At 43.5% G+C, this 27,854-nt stretch overlaps 2 protein-coding genes across 2 annotated transcripts; one reads left to right on the top strand and one right to left on the bottom strand.

The window, feature by feature from the left end:
- Nucleotides 1–27,576, top strand: LOC108617759 (uncharacterized). The gene is given in 9 exon segments (XM_089474448.1): nt 1–855; nt 1,688–4,011; nt 16,560–18,217; nt 18,451–18,807; nt 20,733–20,934; nt 22,923–23,086; nt 23,159–25,059; nt 25,520–26,280; nt 26,346–27,576. Coding segments are annotated over 8 exon segments (8,100 nt in total). The 5' UTR covers nt 1–855; nt 1,688–1,975; the 3' UTR covers nt 27,367–27,576.
- Nucleotides 8,448–9,311, bottom strand: LOC149268166 (mitochondrial import receptor subunit TOM20 homolog B-like). Its single transcript, XM_089474447.1, has one exon. It carries the CDS (start codon nt 9,245–9,247, stop codon nt 8,645–8,647), a length of 603 nt encoding a protein of 200 aa, XP_089330573.1. The 5' UTR covers nt 9,248–9,311; the 3' UTR covers nt 8,448–8,644.
- Nucleotides 27,577–27,854: the final 278 nt, after the last annotated feature.

Raw genomic sequence — 27,854 nt, 5'->3', positions numbered from 1 at the left:
TCCTCGCAGTCACTGTTGTCGTCGCTGTCGCTGTTGCCGTCATCTCAATTCGCGTGTACAAGTACAAGCACACTCACTCACTCACACACACGCCCACTCATGTACAACACACGTACAAGGCCTCTCCACATACATACATAGACGATGGCAACACCGCGACTTAGCTGAGCTTCTGGACTGCTAGAGTTTGGTTGGCTGTCTGTGTGTGCGGCGGGCTGTCTCTGTGTGGCGTTTTGGCGGCGTCGCTCGCAGAAACTTTTTCACATACAGACATACACTTCCAATAGCGAGCATTACAACTATATGCACATAAATATGTATATGTGTATATACATACCAAGCGCGCGCAGGCACAGCCATAGACATAGAGAAATTACTGGAGCTCCGGCAGCGACGCGACTGCGGCAGCGACAGCGACAGCGACGACGACGATGGCTGCGACGAGGACATACACATAAATAAAAAGTCCTTCATTCCGTCGCGACCAACGAGTAACGGCATATGAACGCTGCGGAGAAAACGCTCGAATCAGGCATCAAACTAAGATTCCCAAACAACAAAAATAGCCTTAAATATACCACACAAATAAAAGAAATAAAATAACAGCAACAAATCAATTTTTAAACACAGAGCTATTGAAAAGATATGCAAAAATTACTCAACATTTTTTTTAACATATTCTTTTGAAGTGTGTGGAGAATCAAGTGAAAAGTGAATTACAATAAAAAAATTATAAAAAAAAAAATTATAAAACGAACCGGATTCGCAACGCAGTAAGCAAATGACAAAAAGTGCAGCCGCACGGAAGGCGAGGCGTCTATCGCTCCGCTGCCCAGCGCATTGAACACACATTAGGTGGGTGTTATACTCCGAGACACACGCACACACACTCACCCGCGCATTAACAAGGATAGCGAGAGACAGAATATCAAAATAAAGCGAAATAATTCTAGCATACAACAACAACGGCATCGACAACAACAAAAACAGCAACAAATAACAGTGCGACTGGCCCCCTCGCAGATGTTCTTCACTTCCTTCCATACGCCCTTTTCCCATTCTTGATTTTATGTTATTTTTGTTGCGTGCAAATGTTCTTTCATATACACCACCTTCGTCTTTTCTTATTTGGTCGCATTGTGTATTTTATAGCGGCTGCTCTGTGGGGCGTGGACGTAAAAGCTGCGATTGGAAAACATAGCTACCTAAGCCTATATATTCATAAATATGTTATAAATGCATTTGCCGAAGATAACAAGATAAACAATTTGTGTGGAACAAACTTGGAAGAAAATAGCGACAGTAGCAAGAGCAGTAAAAACGGCTCGCTTTTAACTTTTGACGCACAGCGTTGCCAGACGGCGAAATGAAACGCATGCAGGCAACGTGAAAGCTGCAACGAGTAACGGGACCTCATTTCCAACGAGCTTCTGCGTTTTCTTTAATTTTTTTTCGATTTATATTTTTTACCCTCTCGCGCTTGCTAATTTTTGCTGTTTCTGCTGCTCGCTCGCTGACGTTGCGCTGCCAGCGTTAATACGAATGTTAACGCCAACGTCGATGTCGCCGTATGTGTGTGTGCGTGTGTGTATTTCTGTATAGCTTATATACACGAGTGTAGATAAAACGACGTATTTAACGTTTAACATTTTTTTTACGTTTCATCAAAAAAAAAAAAAAAAAAAAGGCCACAACAGCATCAATTGCAGAAACAGGATAAAACAGCAACAACAATAATAGTAATAGAAATAATTATAACAATAAAAAAAAAAATAACAACAATAACTATAATAATAACCACAGCGGCAACAATGCAACAGCAACATCAGGAGCAGCATCAACAACAACAGCTAGTGTAGTGTGCTGTGTGTGAGTGTAAGGTGTGTGTGTGTGCGCGCTAGTTTCTCTTTGCGCGCGTGTGCGTGTGTGTGTGTGTGTGTGTGTGAACCTCGCACGCGAATTGTTTGTGTGAATAATGAAGAAGAAGCAGAAGCAAAAACAGCAGCAGAGGCAACGAGAGGCGCCAAGAGAAGCATCGCCAGCAGCGGCAGCGACAGCGACGGAAGCAGAAGCCGAAAGAGGTGTCGTTAGCAGCAGCAGTAGTACTTCGCGCCGCAGTAACAGCAGTAACAACAACAACAAATAGCAAAAACTGAGCAGCGTTCGGCAAAGCGCATCACTAACAGCAAGAATAGCAACGGCAACAACATCAGCAGGTACAACAACAACGGTTTTAAAGCGCTGCCAGGCCGCGACGCCTTATAGCGCCGGCGACAGCAGCAGTCGCAGCAGCAGCACCAGCAGCACCTCCAGCAGCAGCATTGCCAGCAGCAGCAACAACAATAACCAAAACAGCAGAAAATTGAACACAGATGCAACTATGTCGAAAGCAACAACAGCACCGTCAGCAACATCAACATTAGCAGCAACAACAGCAGCAGCAGTAGCAGCAGCCAGCAGTAGCAATGTCGCCGATTTTAGCGCATATGATTTTAATGAGAGCTCGGATAATTCCGATACGCCTTTAGTGCCACGCGCACCCTTTCTCAGTCGCGCTGCCGCTGCCGCTGCGGCAGTTGCAGCAGCGGCACTGAGTGCCAGCAGTGGCAGCAATAGTAGTAGTAGCAACAGCATTAATACGGGCAACAATAACAATGCCAACAACAACAACAACACTAACAATAACAACAACAGTGAAAGCATTGGAAATGGCTTGCAACACAATAGCAACAACAACAACATCAGAAGTAGAAGCAGCAGCAACAGCTCGCAAAGCAGCGACGACAGCAACAGCGATGCAATAGCGGCGCAGGCAGCGGCAGCAGCTGCAGCGCAGGCAGCAGCCACAACGGCGGCTGTTGCTGCCGCTGTCAATGCATTGCACAATGGCAAACAGCAACAGCCGCAGCAACATCAAAATCATTACAACAATAACAACAACAACAATGAAAGCACCAGCAACAACAGCAAGCAGCGTGATTATGAAAGGGATGAGGAGGAGGAAGACGAGGAGCAGTTGCTAGACGAGGACGACGAAGACTACGATGATGAGGACGATGATGATGAGGATGCTATGGAGCAGCACCTAGCCAACAACAACATTAGCAGCAACAACATTAACAGCAACAACAACAACAATATTAACAATATGCATAGCCTAACCACCGCCCCAGCAGCACCAACATTGCCCGCCGATTTACCCCACGGACTCCACTCGCCCGATCACAGTCAAACGGAACAGGCGGACTACGATGACGACGATGAAGACGAGGATGACGACGACGAAGACGATGAGGATGTGGACAGTCGCACAGCGTTGACTTCGGGGCATCTGAGCGGCGCCGCTGCCGCCGAGAGCGGCGGTCTGCATATGAGTGCTGTGGCCGCTGCCGCAGCAGCGGCAGCAGCCGCCGCAGCAGCAGCAACTGCAGCTAAACTAAATGCAGCAAACGTGGCAGCGGCCCAGCTTGAGAATGCCACAGTGCTAGACATGGCTAGCAATGCAGGCAATGTTGGAGTGGGCAGCGGCAGCGGCGGAGGGAATTGCGGCAGCAACAGCTTACCAGCGCCAAGCAACAGCATTATTGGTGGCAACAGCAACATTAGCTTTTCCACCAACAACAACAGCAATCATGCGCTGAGTTCGACACTCTGCAGTGCCATCAACGAACAGCAGCAGCAGCTATCGCGGCACAGCGGCAATTCGCATCACCATCAACAACAGCCGCAACAGCAAAATCAGCATCAACAGCAGCAGCACCACCACCACTTGCAGCAGCAGCACCAGCCTCAGCTGCACCATCAACAGTCGAGCAGTGGCAGTGGCAGCGGCAGTGCTGCCAGCGAACGACGCAAATATCGCCACCAGAATTACAGCAAAAACATTTACATCGGCACAAAGAACGCCGAAAAATGGGAGCATATGCGCACCCGGCTGCAGTTCAAGAACGACGTCGAGTTCGTGGCCTACCTCCTCAACCTGGCCGACAACGACACGGATAGACTAAACAAGTGAGTCCAAATTGAATCAAACTTACCAAAGCCAATGCGATCCAAACAGAAACCCAAATTTGAGTGCATAATTTTTCAAAAGCAGCTCATCCATTATATGCCCCAGTTAGTGTCAGATCAGCTAAATGAAATGAGAAAGACCAATGTTTATTCTAACAAGTAAGAAAGCTCTAGTCGAGACTGCTCGACTACTAGATCTCCTGAACCCTTGGAGCAATAGCTATTTCAAAGATTTTTTCGCGTCTTTCAGCTTACACTCACACACACGCACACAGACATACATACACACACACGCATACACACCCACACACACACATATACACACACACACACACACACACACACACACACACATACATACATACATACATACACATACACATACACACACACACACACATACACACACAAGCACCTACGCATAAACACGCATGGGCTGCAGTGTGCGCTTACTATGAGAACTTAATTGTTTAATAACTTTTTTTGTGGATATACGATCTTCATGAAACTTATTATGATTATAACATGAATATACATGTATTTGCCAAAGCACAAGTCTCTAGTATTTAAAATACGCCTTTTCCAAAGTGATGGTGAGGGGGTGGATATAGAGGTGGGTTTATTTTAACTGTAAATTTTAAATTAAAAACCGAAATTGCATAAGTTGCATATAAGCATACATTAAAAATTTGGAGACTAGCAATAAAGGTGTAGAGGATATAATTTTATAACTGGTTTTCGATACGGGTTTTTATCGATAAAAAATATCGGGATGAGTTATCGATTTTTAATGATAAACTCAATATCCGCGTTGTAAAAATTTAAAAGAAAAATTTGAAGTCCCCAGCTCTTATATCTTCTGAAATCGACGCGTTCATACATACGGACAGACGGACAGGACCAAATCGACTCAGCTGGTCAAGAATATATATATTTTGTGGGGTCTGCCACGCCTTCTTCTGCCTGTTACATACATTTCAACAAAACCATTATACCCTGATTTCCCATTGAAAATGGGTTCAGGATATTTCCGCCCTAGTGTTACAGCATATAGGCCTATTACTCAACAATCCTGAAAGATATATATAATAATATTATATATATATTATATAATATATATATATATAATATTATATATATGTATATATTTACATATCTTCTATATATAAAAGAGAGTTGTGTAAAAGTGCTCCAACACTTATAACTTGATATGTGCTGGACCAATTTTCATGGTTTTCTTATTTGTTGGATTTGTCTCCGCCACGAGTAGGTCAGTAGATCTTTAAAATACTGAAAAAATTTGACGAATACTTGAAAAACGCGGATTTTTCCGTAAAGATTCAAATTTCCATTTATACTCAGTAGCCTTGACAACAGTGACAGTTTCGGTCCTGTCAACGGCACAGCCTCGAGCAGACCTTATTCTTCAACAAAAAAAAAAAAAAAAAAAAAAAAGACTATTCAACAAAAAAAAAAAAAAGACTTAAAAAAAATAAAAAAAAAAAAAAATTCCAAATCAAAAAGAAAAATATTTCAAATAAAAAATCTGCAAAAATTCAAAAAAATCAAAAGATTAATACCTGACTGTTCAAAAAATAAATAAAAAATTCAAAATTCAAAAAAAAAAAGTTAATTATTAGAAAGTGTATTTTTGGCTTACAAAAGCTAAATATCTCGAAAGTTCAGGTATTTGTTTGTCTCAAACATAAATTTGTGTAAATTATTTATATTTATATTTCTCGATTGTTTTATATGGTTTTGTGCGAGGGCAGTATTACTATTAATAAAAATGCCGCGTCCTAGAAGATCTAATCTTTCCCGGCGGACCCATAATGCAATTAGGCAACGGAATATCGCGAGTCAATTATCTGACGAAGAGCGAGAAATCGCCCGAGAAGAGCGCCACGTTAGTACCCAGCAAAGAAGGGGCTTAATTCGTGCTTCTCAAAGAGAGGCAGCCCGTGAAATGGCAATAAGAAATGGTTCAAGGATTGATTTGAATCGAGAAGCGTTTCGATATGATTGCACCATTGACTATAGCTTGAATCGTTTAGTTTGCATTGGTCCAATGGACGTTGTTTGCCAGCATTGTGGCGCATTGAAGTTTGCTGGTGAAACGCCCGGTTTGTGCTGCCTTAGTGGTAAAGTGACATTGCCATTAGTGGTCCCGCCACCAGAGCCATTGCGTTCCCTGCTTTATGGCGAAACACTAGAATCACGACATTTTCTAGCGAACACTCAAAAATTCAAAATACCTAGAAATAATATAGAGGGCAATGCAACGTTTGCCGGGCCAGCTAGTACTTTATATAGCCCATAGATAATTAGAAGTACTACAATAAGCTGTTGTTTTGGTAAACATTATATTAGCTTCTGAGCCATGAACGAGTATTACGCAGTCTTTGTTTTGTACTTTATTTTCCATTCTTCCAGTTTGGATCCAAATATAAAATTCACACAAACATATATGCATAGCCGGAATGATCATTCTTGAGCAACGAATCTCGAATCTTGATTCAACTGGTACTTTAAAAAGATGTACTCTTCGAGACAATCCTAATGAAAATTTCACTTGTTAATTAGGACCCAAACTTATTATCTATTATTATTATTATCTATTGAACGATCAGTTCTACATAGGTTGATGCCAGAGAGCTGCAAGTGTGCCACCTTAGTCACACTCAATAAAATTTGTGTGCCGGTGCTAATCAGCACTGGTTCAGCAAATCATAAACACACACTTATAAAAAATTGTGTGAGTGCTGCTCATGCAGGCAATATCTTGCTGTCACTCACAACAATGTACCGTTTTCTTTTTGCTTGTCACTCAAGTATTTTTCGTCAACGCTTGCCGGTCCCACTTACACTTACAGCGAACGTAGATAAAAAGCGAGAGTGTGAAAAGAGCAATGAGCAACAAACACAAGTAGACAAAACACATGTATGACACCCAAGTGTTTTACAGTCACCATGGTGTAAGTGTCAAAGTAACGGTTGTTTTGATTTTGCTTTAGCTCCTTTCTTAGCTTCCTAGTTTACTTCGTGTTTGATTTTGGCATCGAAATGACATCTGAGGAAATTAAAATTAAAATAAATCGTGGTGTTTATAAAATAGCCGCAAAACATAAAGGCAAAAGCATAATCTGGTCAATTTTGTATGATATATATAAAGAAAATGAAAGCGTCTTCGAAGGTTGGGTTTTTTGCAACAAATGCGGAAAAGTCTTAAAATTTGTTGCCAACCAAACATCAAATTTGTCGCGGCACAAATGTTGTCTCTCATTACGACAGCCAACTGAAGCAAAAAAAGTTTCAAACTTGGACAAAATCACGGCAACAAAGAAATTAAAAACTTTTGCTTTGAACAAATGTACAATTATGTTCGTTTTTCAAATCAACCTTCGCAAAATAATTCTTGTACATTAGAATCAAACCCAGCAAGTCCAAATTGTCCACTTGAAGCGATTCCTAAAAGAGATATGTTTGTGCCAAAAACAACTTTTTTCTTCTCCCAACTGGTAGCTCAGGCCAATAACAATTTAAAATCGCCCCCAGAAGAATTTGAAAGTTATTCTGGTGAAAGAGTTACTTTAACTGAGGATTTCGAACCCATTGAGTGGTGGAAAACCAAAGAAAATTGCTATCCGTTATTATCTAAGTTAGCATTGCAACTTCTTGCAATACCTTCAAGTAGTGCAGCAGCTGAAAGAGTATTTTCTTTAGCGGGCAACATAATAACAGAAAAAATAAATAGATTAGGTCCAAAAACGGTAGACAATTTGCTCTTCTTACACTCTTTTTTTAAAAACAATAATTTGTAATTTAATTTTTATTTTAAACTTGACTGAAAAAAAAAAAAAAACAGAATATTTTGTTATTTGCGATATAATGTTTATATTTCTCTTATGTTAAGCTTTAATATATTTAGTTTGTTAATTAAATGAAGTATTATAATGTTTATTTAATATATTTAATAAATATAAAAAAATATATTTTTTATTTAAATATTGCTTTTTTGTTCACTATTTTTTCCTATTGTACATGCATTTCCAGCAGCAAGTACGTAAACATGTACATATGTATGTATGTACGTAAAAAAAAAACACATCTCAACCGAAGGCATGCACAAAAGAAACCTCAACATCGGCCACACACACACACACATTGTATGCTTCAATTTTTGTGTATCTCTTTTCACCCAACTTTCTTGCGACGCTCAAGCGCCGGCATACATACATATGTCTCACACACACTATGCAAAAGAACAAAAGAACACTCAAATATTTTTGTGAGGCGAGCGATTGTACTCATTTGTGCGGTGTTTGAAAACACCCGGGTGTCAAAATCACCAAACATTTACCCGGTGCACCTTGAGTACCGGTGGCTTGTTGCAGTTCTCTGGTTGATGCCTAATAAAATGGATGCCCAACTTGAAATCAGTTTAGCAGGCTTAACTTTATTTGACAGATCCAACCGACTTAGAAGCTAACGGATCTGTATCCATAGATAAAGAATTGAGATCACAACAGACGGAATTTACAGAATGTAATAGAGCAACTACATTCGCATCGTAAATAATGGCGAATAACTGTGGCTTGAATTCATGCTGAAAACAAAAAGAGCAAAAAAATCGCTAATCGGAGTGGAGCTCGCTCAAACACGTGGCGCACGTTGGGCGGGACTCTGTTGACTCCAGGGTTAGGGTCAGAGTTAGTTCAGGGTCCGCGTGACTTGCTGAGCTCGAGAACTGGTCCCAATTGTCGGACGTGCTGCCAAGCAGGCGAACTTGGGCTATGATCTTATCGTAGAGCTCAACGGGCACCGCCGCTTGCAGCTTGCATAGCAATATGTTCGGATCGGCACATATCATGATCGCGTTGACGAAATAGTGCACGGCACTGTCCCAATTTTTGCTGCGTACGCAGGTCTCTCCCAAATACACGTGTCTCAAAAAGTATTCGACCACCTCGGCGCTCAGCGGGGGCTTGCGTAGGGTGCTCTTTGGTAGTTGGCGCAGGCGTCGCTCATGCACAAGCCGCTTGTACTGTGGATCTAAGCGCCGCTTGTGATCGAAGTAAATACAATAGCTAACAAACGCGAGTGCTGCCAGACCAACGAAAGTTACCGTCTGTCCACTCAACTCGACCATTTTTATTTCCTTTGTAAATCCCCACGCTCGGTACTTCAAATTTCGTCCTTCACAAGCTTTAAACAAAACTTTACCAAAATAATCCATTTCAGGTATATTTTCACTGAATGACAAATCCACTCAGAGCTTGCTTAGTGGGACCTGACTATAGTGCTACAGTGCGGCGTGGCACAGTGGACGACTTCATAGGCCAAAAATAAAAATTTTTTTTTTTTAAATTTACAACTCTATTATTTTTTTTTATTTCTTAAAAGAACAATTAATTCCACTGTAAACTCAATTTTGCACTATCCCATTCGCACGCGCTACGAATAGCAACAAAAGATAGACAAAAAGACACGTGGCGTGCGCAGTGAACGAAGTTAAAAAGCTATCTCTTGCCAAAAAATTAAATTTAAATATTAAATCGTGGTTAATTGGCATAAATTATGATGCATATTGAAAGAAAAGGTTAATACTATATAACAAAGTGAATTTTGTATAATAATATGTTGTATTATTGTCTTAGTAATACATTGTTCGCAATGGCCTGTTTAATGTTGTAGTTTTCTCTGTGCACTGACTTCAGTTGGAGAAAAAGTTGTGATCCCCGTCGCGCCCTCTAATGAACTTTTTTGTTTTATATTTATTAATGTTTTTATACCCTGAACCCATTTTCAATGGGAAATCAGGGTATAATGGTTTTGTTGAAATGTATGTAACAGGGAGAAGGAGGCGTGGCAGACCCCACAAAGTATATATATTCTTGATCAGGGCGACGAGCTGAGTTGATTTGGCCCTGTCCGTCTGTCTGTCCGTCTGTCCGTCTGTCCGTCCGTCCGTCTGTCCGTCTGTCCGTATGTATGAACGCGTCGATTTCAGAAGATATAAGAGCTAGAGACTTCAAATTTTTTTTTAAATGTCCGTAGTTACAGCGCGCATATCATATCATTAAAAATCGATAACTCATCCCGATCTTTTTTATCGATAAAAAACCTTATCGAAAACCAGTTATAAAATTATATCTTCTACACCTTTATTGCTAGAGTCTCCAAATTTTTAATGTATGCTTATATGCAATTTATACAATTTCGGTTTTTGTTAAAATTCACCCCCTCACCCTCACTTTTGTAAAAAGCGTATTTCAAATACTAGAGACTTGTGCTTTGGCAATTACATGCATATCCATGTTATAATCATAATTTGAAAGTTTCATGAAGATCGTATGTCCACAAAAAAAGTTATTAAGCAATTAAGTTGTCATAGTAAGCGCTCACTGCCGTAATGTAATTGTTTGTGTATGTGTGTGTGTGTGTGTGTGTGTGTGTGTGTGTGTGTGTGTGTGTATGTGTGTGTATGTATGCCTGTGTGTGCGTGCGTGCGTGCGTGTGTGTGTGTGTGCGTGTTTCTGGTGTAAGCTGAAAGACTCGACTAGAGCTTTTTTACTTGTTTAATAATGCTTTTTTGTCTGCCGAAATAACAGGCATTTATAAATGTCTAATTGAAAACTGTGCTACATTATTGCAAGCCTTGTCCTCAGGATATTCTATAAATGTGGACAAATTTAGAAAATTTGCGTTGGATACAGCAAGAGAGCTGATACAAAAATATAGTTGGTATTACCTCCCCCCGTCAGTCCACAAAATATTAATTCATGCACCTGATGTCATTGCACATGCATTAGTGTCTATTGGAGAGCTCTCCGAAGAAGCCACACTCGAAAGATCTCTCGTATAGCAACAAATACAGATTTATTTAATAGATTGTTATTGAGCTCGGATTCTTTTATAAGTGGACAAAGAAAGCTTCAAAATAAAAATAAATCTGTTCTGTTAAAATCCGTTTTTGAATTACTTAATTAATTTTTTTACTTCATATTATTCCATATTTATGTTTTCATTTTCATTTTTTGTTCAGTAAAATTTAGTTAAAATAAATTGATTATGTTTTTCTTATTTAGTTTCTTATAATAAAAAAAAAAGTATTTTACTATCCACTTTTAGTCTTTATTCAAAATTCTTCATCATTTAACAGCCTGGGAGGGTCCCGACCTTGTCACAGTATGACAATTGTTTGGTTTATAATTTGAAGGTACTAAATAAACCTAGTTTCAAAATTTCATAATGAAATTCCAACGCAAAGAATTTTGGCCACCATTTACATATAGCATCGTCCACTGTGCGTGGTAAAGAATGCGTATTAGAAGAGTTGTTACTAATTTTCCGTCTCTCTCTCTCTGTCTGTATATCTCTCCTTGTCTGTCGGCCTCTCTCTATCTCGTACTATATTTTCATGTCTCACTCTCTTTCTCTCTCTCTCTCTCTCTCTCTCTCTCTCTCTCTATGTCTCTCTATCTCTGACTCTCTGTTTCTCTCTCCCTCTATACCTGTCTCTCTGTTTCTCTCTGCCTCTCCATCCGTTGCCTGTCTCTCTCTCCTTGTCTCTCTCTTCTTCTATTGAATGTGATCGCAAATAATTTGATTAGATACCGCGAACTGTGCTTACTCTCGCCGCTCAAAACCGAATTGCCTCAAAAAAGTAAAAGCAAAGATAAAGGCAAAAAATATAAAGAGGCGTGGCGTTGCATGACGCGAGCTGCGGCGAGTTAAGTTATAGCGAATTAAGTTGAATGAAGAACAAGAACAAAAGCCGCAATAGGCGGCCAAAGATATGCCAACGATTCGTTGCCCAAGATTGTTGCTTGCTAAGACGGCACAAGCACGCATAGAAATACACATGCAAAGAGAAGGAAAGAGAGAGCTAGCGACAAAAAACTTTTGGGCACTGCTTGGCACCACGTCTGCCGCGTCCTGCGAACTATGATGATGGTGTGGAAAAGCGCAGGGGAAACGTGCGACGCGGCACATAAGCAAACCATGTTGAAGCGGTTCATGCCCGACTGCATTATGGCGTAACTCAGCCGTACCCATTCCCGTTCCCATTCTTATTCACATTCCCACTCGCACATCACCCCCATTCGCCTACTCGCCGAAGCTCCACAGAAATCTACAATCAACTGCACTGTGCCCTCTGTGCCATGCAGCTACAAAGGCATAAATGCGGCATTCGTACGGTTGCATGCAACGGCGCTTTCATGTTGCCTGTGTCGCTGGCTGAGCCGCAGCCGGAGCAGGAGCCAGGGCCAGGGATTGAGCCTGTGCCCGCTGTGTTTTCTGTTTATGTGTGTGCGATGGCAATGGCGATGACGTCGCTGCAGCCGCCATGATGTCAGCGGAAGCGGAAGAAGCAACACACATGCACACAACAAACAATGTAACATGCACGCACATGGAACGGCGTTTCGCATGCATTTGCATGCCATGCGGCCAATTCTCATGCGCGACTGTGTGAGTGTATGAGTGGTTGTGTGTGTGTGTGTGTGTGTGCCTGCATTTCAAACGGCATTCACCCCTCTTGCTCACATATACAAACACAAACATAAATTGAAAATGCCCGGTGTGTTTTTCTTCAAGTTACTGTTGGTTCTTTTGTCAGGTGCAGCGTTGCAGCTACACTTGTAGTTGCAGTTGCTGTTGCTCTTGCCACGCCTTGGCTTGCTCTTGATGTTGCTGTTGGTCTTTTTGATAGCCCGCAATTCGTAGTCTCGCACATTCCCCCACATACACATGGACGCCAATAGATAAATTGATTTTATTTGCCTTTGACTTTATTCCATGGCTCGAAGATGCATATCGGTATAAAAATTGCCATTAGATAATTCGTAAATAAATTAAGTAATTTGCATTTGGGAACTTTTTTTAAATTCTATAATGACTATACATATGTATATTGTCGTTGTATTATGTTCTTGTAAAGCGACTGTTAAAAACTCCTTCGAGCTTCAGTTTCCCCCAATGATTTTTAGCGTCAGTAGCCAGTGCTTATTGTTTTAATCATACGTCTACTCTAATAGCTACTAATTGAGCAATTAAAATAAAATGGTTTTAGGTAATCCACAATAAATTTTTCTAGCATTAAGCTTTACGATAAAGCTATAGAAAATCGTTGTATTGCTGTAAAGCTCAAAAGATTGAATAATCATGAATACATTATACTCCACTATATACATATATTAAACAAGTAAGAAAGCTCTAGTCGAGACTGCTCGACTATGAGATCCCCTGAACCCTTGGAGCAATAGCTATTTCAATCATTTTTTGCGTCTTTCTACTTACACAAGAAACACGCACACACACACACACACACAATCACACAGGCATACATACACACACGCATACACACACACACATATACACACATATACACAAACATTTACACACACATACACAAACACATACACACACAAGCATACACACGCATGGGCGCAGTGTGCGCTTACTATGAGAACTTACTTTTTTAACTTTTTTGTGGACACACGATCTTCATGAAACTTTTAGATTATGATTATAACATGGATATGCATGTATTTGCCAAAGCACAAGTCTCTAGTATTTGAAATACGCTTTTTAGAATAGTGATGGTGAGGGGGTGGATATAGAGGTGGGGGGTAAATTTTAACAAAAACCGAAATTGCATAAATTGCATATAAGCATACATTAAATTTTGTAGACTCTAGCAATAAAGGTGTAGAAGATATAATTTTATAACTGGTTTCCGATAAGGTTTTTTTATCGATAAAAAATATCGGGATAAGTTATCGATTTTTAATGATCAACTCGATATCCGCGCTGTAAATACGGACATTTAAAAAAATTTTGAAGTCTCTAGCTCTTATATCTTCGGAACTCGACGCGTTCAAACATACGGACAGACGGACAGGGCCAAATCAACTCAGCTCGTCGCCCTGATCAAGAATATATATACTTTGGGTCTACCACGCCTCCTTCTGCCTGTTACATATGTACATTTCAACAAAACCATTATACCCTGATTTCCCATTGAAAATGGGTTCAGGGTATAAAAATTAATAATAATACAGAAAGCTTCTTAAATCAACTTTTAATATAGCAATGTGATTAAGCTCAGCTTTAGCACATCCCTTGCAAAATGAAATCTTATCATAGTTCTGCAAAAAGCAGTGCATTCTGCCTAGCTTTTGGCTACGGTTAAAAAAAATTTTTTTTTCAGCTGAACTGTAATTTTGGCCATGTGCCTCCCGGGCTCTATTGCGGCATTCCCATGGCTAATATAAACGGCTGCAGCACACACTCACACAAACATACAGACACACATACTGTTAAACGACTGTGCACGAATTTCCACGCATTGCTTGTCTTAGCTTTTCGTTCATTTCGTGTTTATTTATTTTCTCGTATTTCGCTCTTGTCGCCAATTTCTGCGAATTTTCGACATGTCGCATGTGTATGTGTGTGTGCTGTTGTTGCTGTTCCTGGTTTGCCATTAATGTGCTGCTGAGGGCATCGCATGGGGTTGGCCCGCTGCGTTGGGCTGTGGGCTGATGCGTTTCAATGAGGGCTGATTCGGAATCTGATTCAGTTTCTGGCGCCTCGCTTCGTGTGCGTTACTCACTGGCGCATTAAGTACACTCATCCTTGCATATACATATATTAACACTTGCGCAAACACACACACACCCACACAAATACATAAACATATTTACATATATACGAACACTGGGAAATAGGAAAAGAACCGAGCACAGCAGAAAGAGAAACACAAACAGCTAACTGTAAACTCAGTCGAGGCCGACACAGTTGGCGAAGGCGAAAGCGAATGAATGAATGGTGGAAGGTTGAAGAAAGGGGGAGTCGGATAAGTGGAAAAGGGAAAAGAGAGCATACATTTTGACTTGCTTTCGGGGTGTTTGGTCTGGGAGCCACAAATTGGTGCAGGATAAGTGGTGCGAGAGATGCCTGGAGATGGCTTCCATATATATATGCGTGTGTGTGTGTATTTAGGTGTAATTGTGGATCGCTTGGGTTGCTGACGGACTACCAGTTGTTTCTGTGGTGTTGACGCTGTTTTCGATACTGTTGTTAAGGTCCTAAGGTGGACGATTTAATGAAGAATAACACAAACACATACAGGCACAGAGAAAGAGAGAGAAAAGAGAGAGAGAGAGAGATAGAGATAAAGACGCACAATGTAAGAGTTGCTATTGACCATGTGCAACTTTCAGCGATACGAACAACAACAGAAGTGACAACAGCATCAGCAACAACAATAACAACATGGCCATACTGCACTTAACGTTCGGCGTTCTGCTGATGAATTTCCTCTGCAGAAAAAACAGCTGAGAATAGGTAAATGCTTATGGAGTACAGCGAGGTGGGGAAGCTATCGCAGCAGTAACGCATGGATAGATAGATATATATACCTACATGCATACCCACCTACTATGACATATGCAAGTGCAACGTGTTTTCAAACTGGTAATTAGAACGTCAGAGTGGCGTCCGCATGACATACTGACTGGTCGCCTCACTTGCTTAGTCAGGAATACAAAGGGATATCCACATAGTATGAGCGAATTAAGCAAGGGGATAGAACGCTTTCATCATACAACCAGTTGCTGTAGCAATGAACTAAACACCTAAAGCTAATCCAGTGCCCATTAAATAAGTAGGAAGGTAATTGCAATTCGTCACCGACTTGAATAAGTAAGAGTGCTCTAGTCGAGACTGCAGATATTCTAATCATGCTGAAAGAACGTAGTCAACTTATTGATTATTCTCGATCAAAAAGAAATCGGATGAGTTGTCGAAAACAATATGATAAACTAGTACTGCGTATGGTATACACGAGTATTCAGCTCTCTAGCTTTTATATCTTCTGAGATCGGCTTCCTCATACGGACGGACGGACAGGGCTATATCGACTCAGCTCGTCGTCCTGATCAAGAATATATATACTTTATGGGGTCTGTGATGATTTCTTCTCCTGTTACATACTTTCCACAAGACCATTATACCCTGATTTCTTATTGAAAATGGGTTTAGGGTATAAAAAAATGGATGGAGTTTTTATAAATACATATAAGCTAATAGATAGACCATGATTATGTATGTATCTTACAATTTTAACAATTAAGCTTTCGTCTCCAGGGCTTTTGGCATATCAGATGTTGTGCTTGGTTGGCCCAAGCATTATTCAGAATATGTCAATTCCAATTGGAGATGCATCAGTTGCATTCCCTTGAATGTAGCAACGAACAGTGAACAGTGGGCAACCCTACATACGACACAATCCTGACTCCTGGCCAGGCCAGACATAAAGTGACAGCGATCGTTGGCTAAATTAATCAAACGCAGCAGGAGCAAAATTTGGATGGTGCGGGTGGGCGTTAGCAATGTGGTTGGAGGTGTAAGCATTAACGTGGCGCCATACATAGAAAATACCGGATTTTGTCGACCAATATTCACCTGCACATCTCTCATCAGTCATCAGTCGTCACTCCTGAACAAATCCTTAAACTAACTTTATTTGTCTGCTTTTGCAGTTTGCCACCTCCATCACCGGCGAACACGCCCACCAAAGGATTCGATGGCAACTTCAAGCTAGAGCCGAATCTGAGCGTTAAGGACTTTGCGACACCGCCAGAGAATGGCAATGGCAGCCTGGAGTCAGCTGCTAGCGTGTCTGCTGCTATGGCCACGCCGACGCCGCCACAGCGCAAGCGCTACAAGAAGCGGGTCCATTTCACAACTGATGCACTTAATGGCTATGCCGGCGCTAAGGGTAAAGCTGGTCCAGCAGCTGGTTACAACAACAACAATAACAACAGCAGCTTCGGCAGCACCTCTAAGACGAAGAAGCAGGAAGCGAAGGCAGCAGCAGCTGCCCTCAAATCAGGCGCAGCAGCAGCCGCGGCAGCCGCCGCAGCAGCAGCCGCCTCATCGGCACTGCCGGAGGTGCTAGACTGCCGCATCGCAGAGAAGATTAAGAGCGAGCTGGAAGCATGCAGCAAGGAGTCGCTACCAAGTGCACTTTGCCTCAAAAAAGCTGCAGCGGCAGCAGCGGCTGCTGCTGCGGCGGCACAACGCAGTGACGAGGATGAGGACGAGGAGGAGGAACGTCAGCACCAGCAGCAGCAACAACAGCAGCTAGCAGCGGCAGCAGCCGCCGCAGCAGCAGCAGCCGCTGCTCATCCGACCACAGTAGCACCGACGATGCTGCCCAATGCGGATACGGTTGATGCCTGCAGCGCCAGCAACGGCCAGCTAGGAAGCTTTCATGTGCGCTCCAAGAGCCAAAATAGCAGCAAGAAGTCCCAGTCCGCCAAAGCAGCAGCTGCTTCGGCACCGGCTATGATGCCACCGAATAGCTATGACGAGCCCGAAGACGATTCGGCTGCTGGTCCGGGTGATGACGATGAGGAGGACGACGAGGAGCTGGATGAGGAGGCGCTAGCGCGTGAAATGAAACTGGAGCAGAACTTTGTGGAAGAGGAGGATGAGCACGACATTGCGTTCAGATCGCAGCAGTCGTGCCGCGAGTGCTCCATCTCGCATGATCACAAGCTGTGCCCGCTGCGCAATGCCTGTGGCAATGTGACGGACGCAGTGGACCTGGCCGAGTGGATTGAACGCCGAAATTTGGAGGCGCTAGCCAAATTGAAGGCGGATGCCCAGCGGCAGGCGAAGGTGGGCAGACCGCGCCACGTTGACGACGAGGATGATATGGAGGACATGGACATGGACGAATCATCGCAGCTGTCCGAGCTAGAGACCAAGCCACTGATAACATTCGCCGAGGCTTCGGTGCCCGCCGAGTTCGAGCTTCACAACGTCGAGCCGAATGTCACCGGCGTCTTCGCCCGCACCGATGTCCGAGCCTACACGAAGCTGGGGCCGCTCATCGGACAGGCGGTGCAGACCAGCGAGGTGCGTGAGGGCAGCGACATGAAATGGATATTCGAGATGTGCGAGGCCGGCGCTGACAAATCCTATTTACTCTGCTGCGATAACCCCAATGCCTCCAACTGGCTACGCTTCATCCGCCCAGCGCCCAGCTACGAGGAGCGCAACGTGAACCTCGTGTCCATCGACCGACAGGCGTACTTTGTGAGCTGTCGGGATTTACGCAATGGCATGGAGCTGCTCTACTGGAGTGACGACTGCAACACTATGTGGCGCAAGAAACACACCGAGAAGACAAGTAAGCCTATCATTCAGCCAACCATCATAAAATTTCTTCTTCTTTTGCTTTTTGTTCGCAAGCTATCAACAGTGAACAACAGTGTGGAAGGTTTGCTTCGACTTCACAGCTAATTAGTAATTTCTATTCCGTCGCAGCCACACATTGTTTGAGCTAATGACACCTATTATCAAGTGTTTTGACTAACATTCAACTCACAAATTTCTCCATTATATCCTCTTCCTAAAAAACAGACTGCGGCGGCTGCAACTTGAAGTTTGAGCACCCACTCTACTACCGTACGCACTGCTCAGTTTTTCACGATCCATCGATGAGCCTCACCATACGGAAGTACCACTGCAAGGTGTGCGGCGAGGCGGTGCTGGGCAAGGACAACATTATGAAGCATGCGGCCGAAAAGCACGATGGCAAGGGGGCGTACCAGTGTCAGTTCTGCAACAAATTCTTTCTACGGCTCAACTACCTGGAGATGCATCGCACCTACGGCTGTGCCTCGAATCCAAATCGTTCGCGGCCCGTTTGTGATTTCTGTGGTCGGAAATTCTGCCAGCCGCAGAAGCTCAAAGCGCATATTAAGCGTGTCCACAGTGGTAAGTCGGGCATGCTACTCCGCCAATGCCAGTCTCAGACCCAACCCCAATGCCAATCCCAGCCCCAACTCCAATCCCAATCCCATTTCCGCAACCCCACCTCTAGTCAACAAACATAGATCGTAAATACTTGCGTAGATGTCTGTATATCGTAAACATAAGCAAGTCTAGCGGCGTATAATGTAAATCCTTTATCGTAGGCTCGTATTATAAACAAATACGCCAACCCCAACTTTGTTGTGCCGCTTCTCCACACTCCTATTATAAATAAGCCCTTATATTAACAAATATCGTATCGTATGTACTAATATCGTAAAATAACGCAACCTGCTTAGCCGTAACAATTAACTAACCATTAAAGCGCACAGACACTCACCAACGTCAGTCATAACTTAAACACACACACACGGACACATCTATGATCGCTCATTCTCATGGTTTTTCAGTTGGATGCCGAATTGGACGAAACCTTTTTTGTATAAGCTTGGTTCATTTGGTTTACCCTCTTTAGTTGACATACATCACAGAGATCATATTATGTACATGATCCTTCTATATTATTATCAAATTGTTTAATAGATTCAACTTTTCATTTGGACGAGTTGCGTAATGTGTAAAACATTGGAACCCTATTATTATTATAATCAAATAATTATTACATATATCAGATTTTTATTATATATATATGTACGTGCAAAGAACCTTTACGGAAGATCACAATAACGATTTCGATATGACAAATTTAAAAAAAAGTAGGTCGGTTTAAGCTCCTGCAAGTATTTAAAGTTGTCATAAAGCAACCGAACTGCTTAGCAGCTATGTACATAAAAATTATTGACAGTCATAGTATTATCTCAAAATATACGGCAATTTACTTTAAAGGGGGCTGGCTATCCATAAACGAATTTGTTACACGAACATGTTCGCGAACATCATTTTAAAACAAATTTCGGACTGTGAACAAGCCAGCGGAAGAAAACAAAATCGAGCTTAATGGCAATGAATGTTTATTTAAAAGAAAAGAAAGCACCTGACTTTGCGCCTCTTTTTATTTTTTCCAGTTCCCGCTTGTATGCAGCGTGCAGACAATTTATTTTTATTTATTTATTTTATTTTATTTTTTTTTGTTTTGATTTGACGACATTAATTGTGGCGTTTTCTTCGACAACTTTATATTTGAATTATAATTTGTCCCATGATTTGTTGCGCAACTTTTTATTTTGATAGTTTTCGCTTTTATTTTGCCACAAAGCCGGCTCATTTTGAAAACAATCAAGAAATTTTCTGTTCATTTTGGCCTATGTTGACTGACCGAAATATTCCTAGAAATGATATTCGTGCGAACACTCGAATCCATTGTCAAACACGTTCGCACGAACATCCGTAAGATAGAAACATTTCTATTTTTATGCGAACTGAAACAGAACAGAAACAAACGGCGAACAAAATTTTCGTATGAACACTCCTATCCACATTCGAATATTTGACTTACACAACATGTTTGTGTAACAAATTTGTCTGTGGACGTGTAACAAATTCGTCTGTGTCTATCAACCATCTAGGAACTCATAATTAGACACATAGAAGCACTAATATAGAACAACATTCACAGCATTCGTAAACCTCATCATTGTATAATCGCTTTTAGTGAATGATTTGCTTTGTGTTTGATGATATTGGTCTTTGATATTGAGTTTTTAGCAGTGACTGGACCATCCACTGATACACTTATACGCTATTTGGTTCGTTCGATCTAGTGACTTATGCTTTCTGTGTATTTATGTAAATGGCTTACGTTTTGTGATTTGTGTTTTTTTAGTTGGGTTTGTCGATTTGCCTATAAATTATATTTCTGTACTCACTAATTTTCTTTCAAAATCACCACAATCCGAAAATTTCATTTTCTTCATACAATTTCATTTTAGATATGGCTGAAGTTTTACGAGATTTTCAGTGTAAATTATGTTCAAAACTTCTAGGATCGCGTGCGGCACTGCAGCGCCACTCGAAGGAGGTGCACAGCCGCAACTCGACCGTGGTCAGTTGTCCGCGCTGCCAGAAACTCTTCCAAAATCGCAGCAACCTGAAGATACACATGCTCACACACTCGGGCGTGCGGCCTTTCAAGTGAGTAAGCCGATTATCGACATCACTAAAAATATTTATAGTATATAGTGAGACGTATATCCATTTCTTCCATTATTTCTCTCAGTTTCCGTCTTTTGACGGCTAATTAAGCATAGTCTTTAAAGATTCTTCTAGCCTTCCCATCCTTTTTATACTTATTCACGAAAGTGAAACGAGTATATTGGTTTTGTGCAATGTCCGTCTGCTAACGCAGTTTATTTCTGCGCTATTGAAGCTAGAGATTTGAAATTAGGAACACAACTCGTGTATATCTCCGATTTATAAAATGTTAAAATTTTCCGGATCCGCTCACTAGGGGCGTTGCAAATCGAATAATGCATTTTCTGATATGCCAGAAATCATATTAGTTGAAGGGATAGAGAGCTGCAATTTGGAATGTAAACTCGTGTTGACCACGCAAGATCACAAGCTATAACGGATATATCTACGCCCAATGGGGACGTGGCAAATCGGATAAAACTGTATCTCCTAGAGTTTTAAAACTAGAACGGTGAAATTTTGCACGTAAGCTAATGTTATGATCTATAAAGATTATTTAAACTTTTTATATCTACGCCCACTAGGAGCGTGGAAAGACGGACCTGGAAATATAGTGATTTTCCAAATTCTGCTATATTTTGGACAGTATTGATACAAGAGACATCAAATTTTATAGATATACTCAGGCTGACCGCCCAAGAAGAAAGCTATGGCGGATATATGTCCGCCCACAGGGGGAGTGGGAAACCGCAAAAGTTTATATCTCCTATAGTTTAAGAGCTAGAAGCTTCAAATTTTGTTAGTTGAGTTGAGTAACGTCCTCTATCGATGACCCAAAAGTTATTGTTACGCCTTTTTAGGGGCGTGGCATATCGAAAAATACCTACCGCGCTACCGTCCGTCACTCAGCATGTCCGTATCTCGTGATACCGTCTAGGAACTAATAATCGAAAAGCTTTTTGTTACCAAAAAATCGATCCGAGATCCTTAAAAGCTTCTGTTATCTCAGTATTTCTGATAGAGCTTTACAGCTGTGTCCAAGTACACCAGATGTCGTTAATAAATACGTAAATATAAATAATAATAAATAAATAAATTATATAAATAGAATAATCGAATGCGCATTTTAATTGCATAATTGTCAGTCCCGACTAGTACTTTTAGCTTATGAATGATTTGCCTCGAATGGGGATCTTTTCAGAATAAAACTATGCCTAAGTTGATTCACTTAAGCTAGGTACACACGATGCAAACAATTTGCAGGAAGTTACAAATAATTTGCAGCAAAAGTTTGCACAAATGTTCACACCAATGCCAATATTGCATGCAAATTACTTGCTTCAATGGCTATTTCGTGCAATATATTGCACTAATGTCTCACGTGTTTTCATTTTTTGTTTTTGTTTGCACTGCTTGCAAGTGACACTCATTTGCTAGTTCAGTTGAATTGAAAAATTCAAGGAATAACGACGTGTTTATATTATGTGGGCACAAAAATCGAAAGTTGCTCCTCTTGCTATATTAGCAATTTTGATGAAACGAAAAAAAATGAGAAGATCAAAGTCTGCCAAAAAAAAAAAAAAGAAAAAAAAATGTCTTTCTAAAAGAGATGAAAAAGGAGTGCATCAGAACCTTTTAAAAGAGCTACAATATGGCGATGAAAAAAACTATTACAATTTTCGCATGTCACTCAGTAATTTCAAGCAACTGACGCAACCAGGTTAACGGTAAGATTCTGTATTCAGACGACAGGGAAAAAAAATTGCCGCAAACAGTTATTGCAAATTTTTTGTTTGCAGCAAAATGTTTGCACTCGTGTTCAAACGTGCAAATTTGATTGCAGCAATCAACTTGCTGCAAATTGTTTGTATCGTGTGTACCTAGCTTGAGCCCTGTCTGACCTGCCTTGCTTTAGCCTATGTATTATGATAATATATAGCCAAAGTTGCCTGAACAAGCACATATTTAATGATATTGATCATTTGCAGGTGCGCGGAAGCAGAGTGCAATGCCGCCTTCACCACAAAGCAGTGCCTGCAGTTCCATTACAAGAAGGTGCACAACTATACGCAAGAGCAGATGCCGAAGATAGAGCGGAGTGTGGCCTATACTTTCGATGCCTATTCGGGCGGCATGAAGGTCGACTTTTTGGGTAAGCCAGTGGGGCAGGCGTTGTTGGGTGCACCACAAGCGCCACGCCCTAACGCTGCCGTCTCCTTCACAGAGCAAGCACCGCGCCGACGACGCAAGAGCCTAGAAGATCAGAACCAAAACTCAATGCTCAGCAGCTCCATGCAGAGTGACACGGAATATAGTGATGACAACATATTTGAGGCCATCAAGAAGAGCGGCAAATCGATAAAGGACTTGTGCCGCAACGAACCAAATCTGTCGCTGCTTAGCTCCAAAATCTCTAGCATATTTGCTGAGAAGGTGCCATCGGTGCAGCAGGCGGCCCTGGTGGGAGGCGCCACGACTGGCACCAGCCGTAAGCGTAAGAGAAAGAAGGATCCGACCTCGGCGCTTGTCGTCCAGCAGCAGCACCAACAGCAACAGCAGCAGCAGCAGCATCAGCAGCAACAGCAACAGCAACAACAACAACAACAACAACAGCAGCAACAGCTGCAGCACCAGCAACACGCACAGCAATGCCACCAACAGCAGCAGCAACAGTTGCATGGCGGCCATTTGGATCAGTCGCCCTCGCATTTGTCACACCAGCAGGAACACCAGCAGCAGCACCAACAGCAACAACCCCACTATCATGCCCATAGCCACGCACACGCTCATGCGCACACGCACGCCCATCAGCAGCAACAACAGCAGCAGGCGGCCGCGCATCACCAGCAGCAGCAACAGCAGCTGCACGATGCCGACGTTGAGGAGGATAACGTGCGTCTGGAGCAGGTACGCCGCAAGCAAAACGCTCAGCTTAGCCTGGTCGAATCGTTCCTGACCACCACCGCGCAGCGTCTGAGTGCCCAGCAGCAAGTGCAGCAAGTTGTTGCTGCGGCAGCCGCCGTTTCCGCCATGGCCGGCGCCGGCGAGGATCCCGCCAAGCTTGGCCACATGATGGGCCACATGAGCGGCGTGGGCGTAGGAGTGGGTGTGGGCCTGGATGAGGACGATGACGATGATGAGGATGACGAGGATGCCACAGCGCATCACTTGCATCACCAACAACAGCAACAGCAGCAGCACCAGCAGCAACACCACTCGCATCACCACGGTCACACGCATCCTCACCAGCACGCACAGCAATCGTCGCAGCAGCCGCACAACGACACGGGCTATCGCCACGCCGCCGCCATGAATGCGGCTCTTGGCCAGAATCTGGTCGTCAGCAAGGGCAGCAAGAAGTGGATCGGCGCTGACGATCACCATCTGAGCGACAGCGGCGATGTCGCCAACGATGCCACTGTCAGCAGTGTGGCTGGTGGTGGTGGTGTTTCTGGCTGTGGGCAGCTATCGGGCGGCGCCGGAGCTGGCCAGGATCTTGGGTTTGCTGTGCCACCCAGCGCCGTGGACGAGCATAGCAAACTGCTGGGGCAGAACCGTGACTTCTTGGCGCGGCTCATGAGCAGCGCTTCGGTCAGCCATGTCAGTCACCAGCATCAGCATCAGCATAGTGCTCACAGCCGCGAGGAAGACGATAACAGCTCCTTTCTGGATGTCGTCGAATCCAATAATAATGCGGCTGCTGCTGCGGCAGCTGCTGCCGCAGCCATGTCCCAGTACCATCACAGTGCGGCAGCCAATGGCGGAGTAGCGGGCGCTGGTGGTGGTACAAGCAGTGGCGGTGGCGGTGGCAGCGGCGGTGGTGGCGGTGGCGGTAATGGTGGTATTGGTAGTGCTGCTGCTGGCAATCATACACCGACTGGCGCGCCCACTGCACCCAGCAGCGTGGAGCCGCCGCAAATGCAAATGAACTCGCTCAGCCATTCGCAGTCATTCATGAGCTCCTTCTACAACAATGCCAACGCAAGACTGAGCGGCGCTGGCGCTGGCGCTGGCGTCGGCGTCGGCGTTGGCGTCAGTACCAACTCCTCCTCTGCCAGCATGCTAGTGGAGGCAGCCCTCAACTCCGTTGGTAACATGATTGACAGCGAGAGCAGTGATCTTAAGGTGCGTTTGGCCGCAAATGAAGCCACTCAATGTTTTACCTTCTGTAGAGACGCAGCTTACGTACAGCATAAATGAGTGACAATTTAGATGACTAGAAACTAGCCTAGACTTTCCTTGTAGTATATCTGCAGCAGACAATGTATGAGAATAAGTAAATATTGCATTGACTGACTGATTTTATAATCTATAGTCAATCTATAGAAAGAGCCAACAGTAACAGTAGATTTGCACACATACATATGTATGTATATATCAAGAAAGGGGAATTGACATGCCCCCAATGAGATATGTTTTCAGTACTACCAGAATTAGGATTTTCAGACTAAGAGGCGAGATTTCGATTGTCAACTAGTGGTACATGGTCACTCTGCTATATATCATTATAATTGTTATAGTTATCCAAGATGCTTTCCAAATTATGCATGGTCCAATCGATAATATGGTTTTTGTACTTGACCAGGTACCCACCGAGAACCACATAAATAGCGATAGTCCAAAGAGCGCGTATGTGGATGCGGAGGCACAACGCTTTGGTAGCGGCGGCGGTGGTGGTGGTGGAAGTGGAGCGAATGGTGCTGGCATTGGCGCCACCATGGACAACTTAGAGAACGAATTGAAGATGATGAAGAACCTGGGCAGCTTTCCCATGCAGATACCGCCATTGCCTATGTTCCAGGGAGCATGCAATATTTCGCCGAACGCCTCAACGCCCACCAATCCGCAGAGCAATCAAAACCAGAACGATGTAGATGTGGATGCCGGCAGCACGCCGCGTCCCCACCATCCGGATTCTGATGGTTTCTCTTCGTCGCACCACCGGACACCGCCCTCGCCGCCACCCATATCGCCGGGTCGCGACTATGGAGGCATGTTTGGTGCCGGCAATGGCGCCGGCGGACCCGGCTCTAACAGCACGCCTGCGGGCAGCTCCAGCGGAGGTGGTGGTGCTCCAACGACAGGCAACAATTTATCCGCATCACCTCTGCCGGCAGCGCTGCAACCGCAGCGACGCAACGCCTCCAGCGTGGGCAGCACATATCCGGAGCACGAGCTCATCTCGCCAGCCTCCTCGCCAAGCATTCCGCGCTACAACTTCAACGGCGACATGATGCGTCACAAACGCGCCGTTCAGGAGCACGAGCAGCAAGAGAGACGCCACAATATCTCGCGACACAACCAAATGTCCAGCGACGAAGAGAACAGCATTATGCCACAGAACAGGTAAGTCCTGTGATCCGAGTGATCCAATATATGCTCCTACTAATCTGATCTCTCTTGCCGTGTAGCGCTGGGCAGGATATGCGCATGAAGTTCCCGCAATCACAGATCGATCTTATGTACTCGAAATATGAGAGTATGGCCAGCAATTTGAAGTACAACAGCCAGGACCTGGACTCACCGGCCGAGTATCGCCAGAGCAGCAATAGCAATGCGGCAAGTGCTGCTGCTGCTGCTGCAGCTGCTGCCAGCGCTGCGAACGACATGTCGGATCTTCAAGGGCTGGACATGAGCTCACGGTCGAATGTGTCGAGCAACTATCATCATAACTTCCAGCTGCCGAGCAGCCGGTACCATCATCACATCTACGACATACTCTCCGATCGGGAGCAGAACCAACAAGCACAGGCGCAGCAGCAGGCGCCGGCATCGGTGGTGCATCAGCAGGAGCATGGTAGTCATGGTGGTCACAGTAGTCAGCTAGCCATGCAGCAGCATCAATCGGCGGCGATGCACAACATGCTCAGCGAACAGCTGGGCGAGCAAGAGCACGATCAAACCACATCGGTGGATCTTAGTCGCACCGCAAACTATGTGGTGTCGTCGCCGCCGCAGCTGCCCTACAACCATCCACATCACGATATGCTGCGCATGGCCTCGCTGGACCTGACACCTAATACGGCCAACATGGCGGTGGGAAACAATCGTTCGTTTCTCTCCTCACAGATGCAGCACCAGAGTCGAGAGAGCCTAGAGCATCATCGACTGCTCTCGACAGTCGAACAACATCGCATATTGGCCGCCTCGAATGCGGCTGCGGATCAGCACCGGCTTCTCGTTGATCCCACTGCCCACCTGCTAATGGAGCAAAACAATCGATTGCTGGGTACCGCAGATCAATCACGTCTCCTTGGCGAATCGGCGGCGGCAGCTGCCCAGAACCGACACATGGCTAGGAGCTTTGGAGCCTATCATCAGGTGGCGTCCAGCAACTATCACCCGGGCGTACGGCCGCCGCCGGTGTTGCCATCGGCAAATCATCATGCTTCCAATCCGTCTAACTATCATCCATTTCCCGCCTACTACTAATGGGCATCCTTGATCTATCGGTCGCCATTTGCAAAGTCCAATAAGAATGAAAACGAAACGTGCAATCGATCCGAAAAAGCAGGCACAGTTAGTTATAGTCAATCCAGCTCAGTTTATATCCACATACATATATATTGTATCGCAAACTATATATACATATTTGTTTCTAATTTAATTACATAAACGCTAAATATACGATTCTTTGAATAATTTACTGCTAAAAGACGATATGCTAGGAACTAAGTATTATATGTATATGTATATGTATATGTATATGTATATGTATATGTATATGTATATGTATATGTATATGTATATGTATATGTATATGTATATGTATATGCAGAGACCTATTAATAGTTAAACGGGACTACGTGCAATTAAAGTATTTATACACATACCTACATATATATATATATATATATACAGTAGAATCCGGCTATAACGACTCCGCTTAAAGCGTCCAACCGGTTATGTCGACGAAAATT

Source organism: Drosophila arizonae, chromosome X (genome assembly GCF_054131065.1).
Source record: "Drosophila arizonae isolate 15081-1271.41 chromosome X, UAZ_ARI_1.0, whole genome shotgun sequence".
NCBI lineage: Eukaryota > Metazoa > Arthropoda > Insecta > Diptera > Drosophilidae > Drosophila > Drosophila arizonae.
The sequence above is the reverse complement of the archived record's forward strand: the minus strand, read 5'-3'. Positions and strand labels throughout refer to the sequence as shown.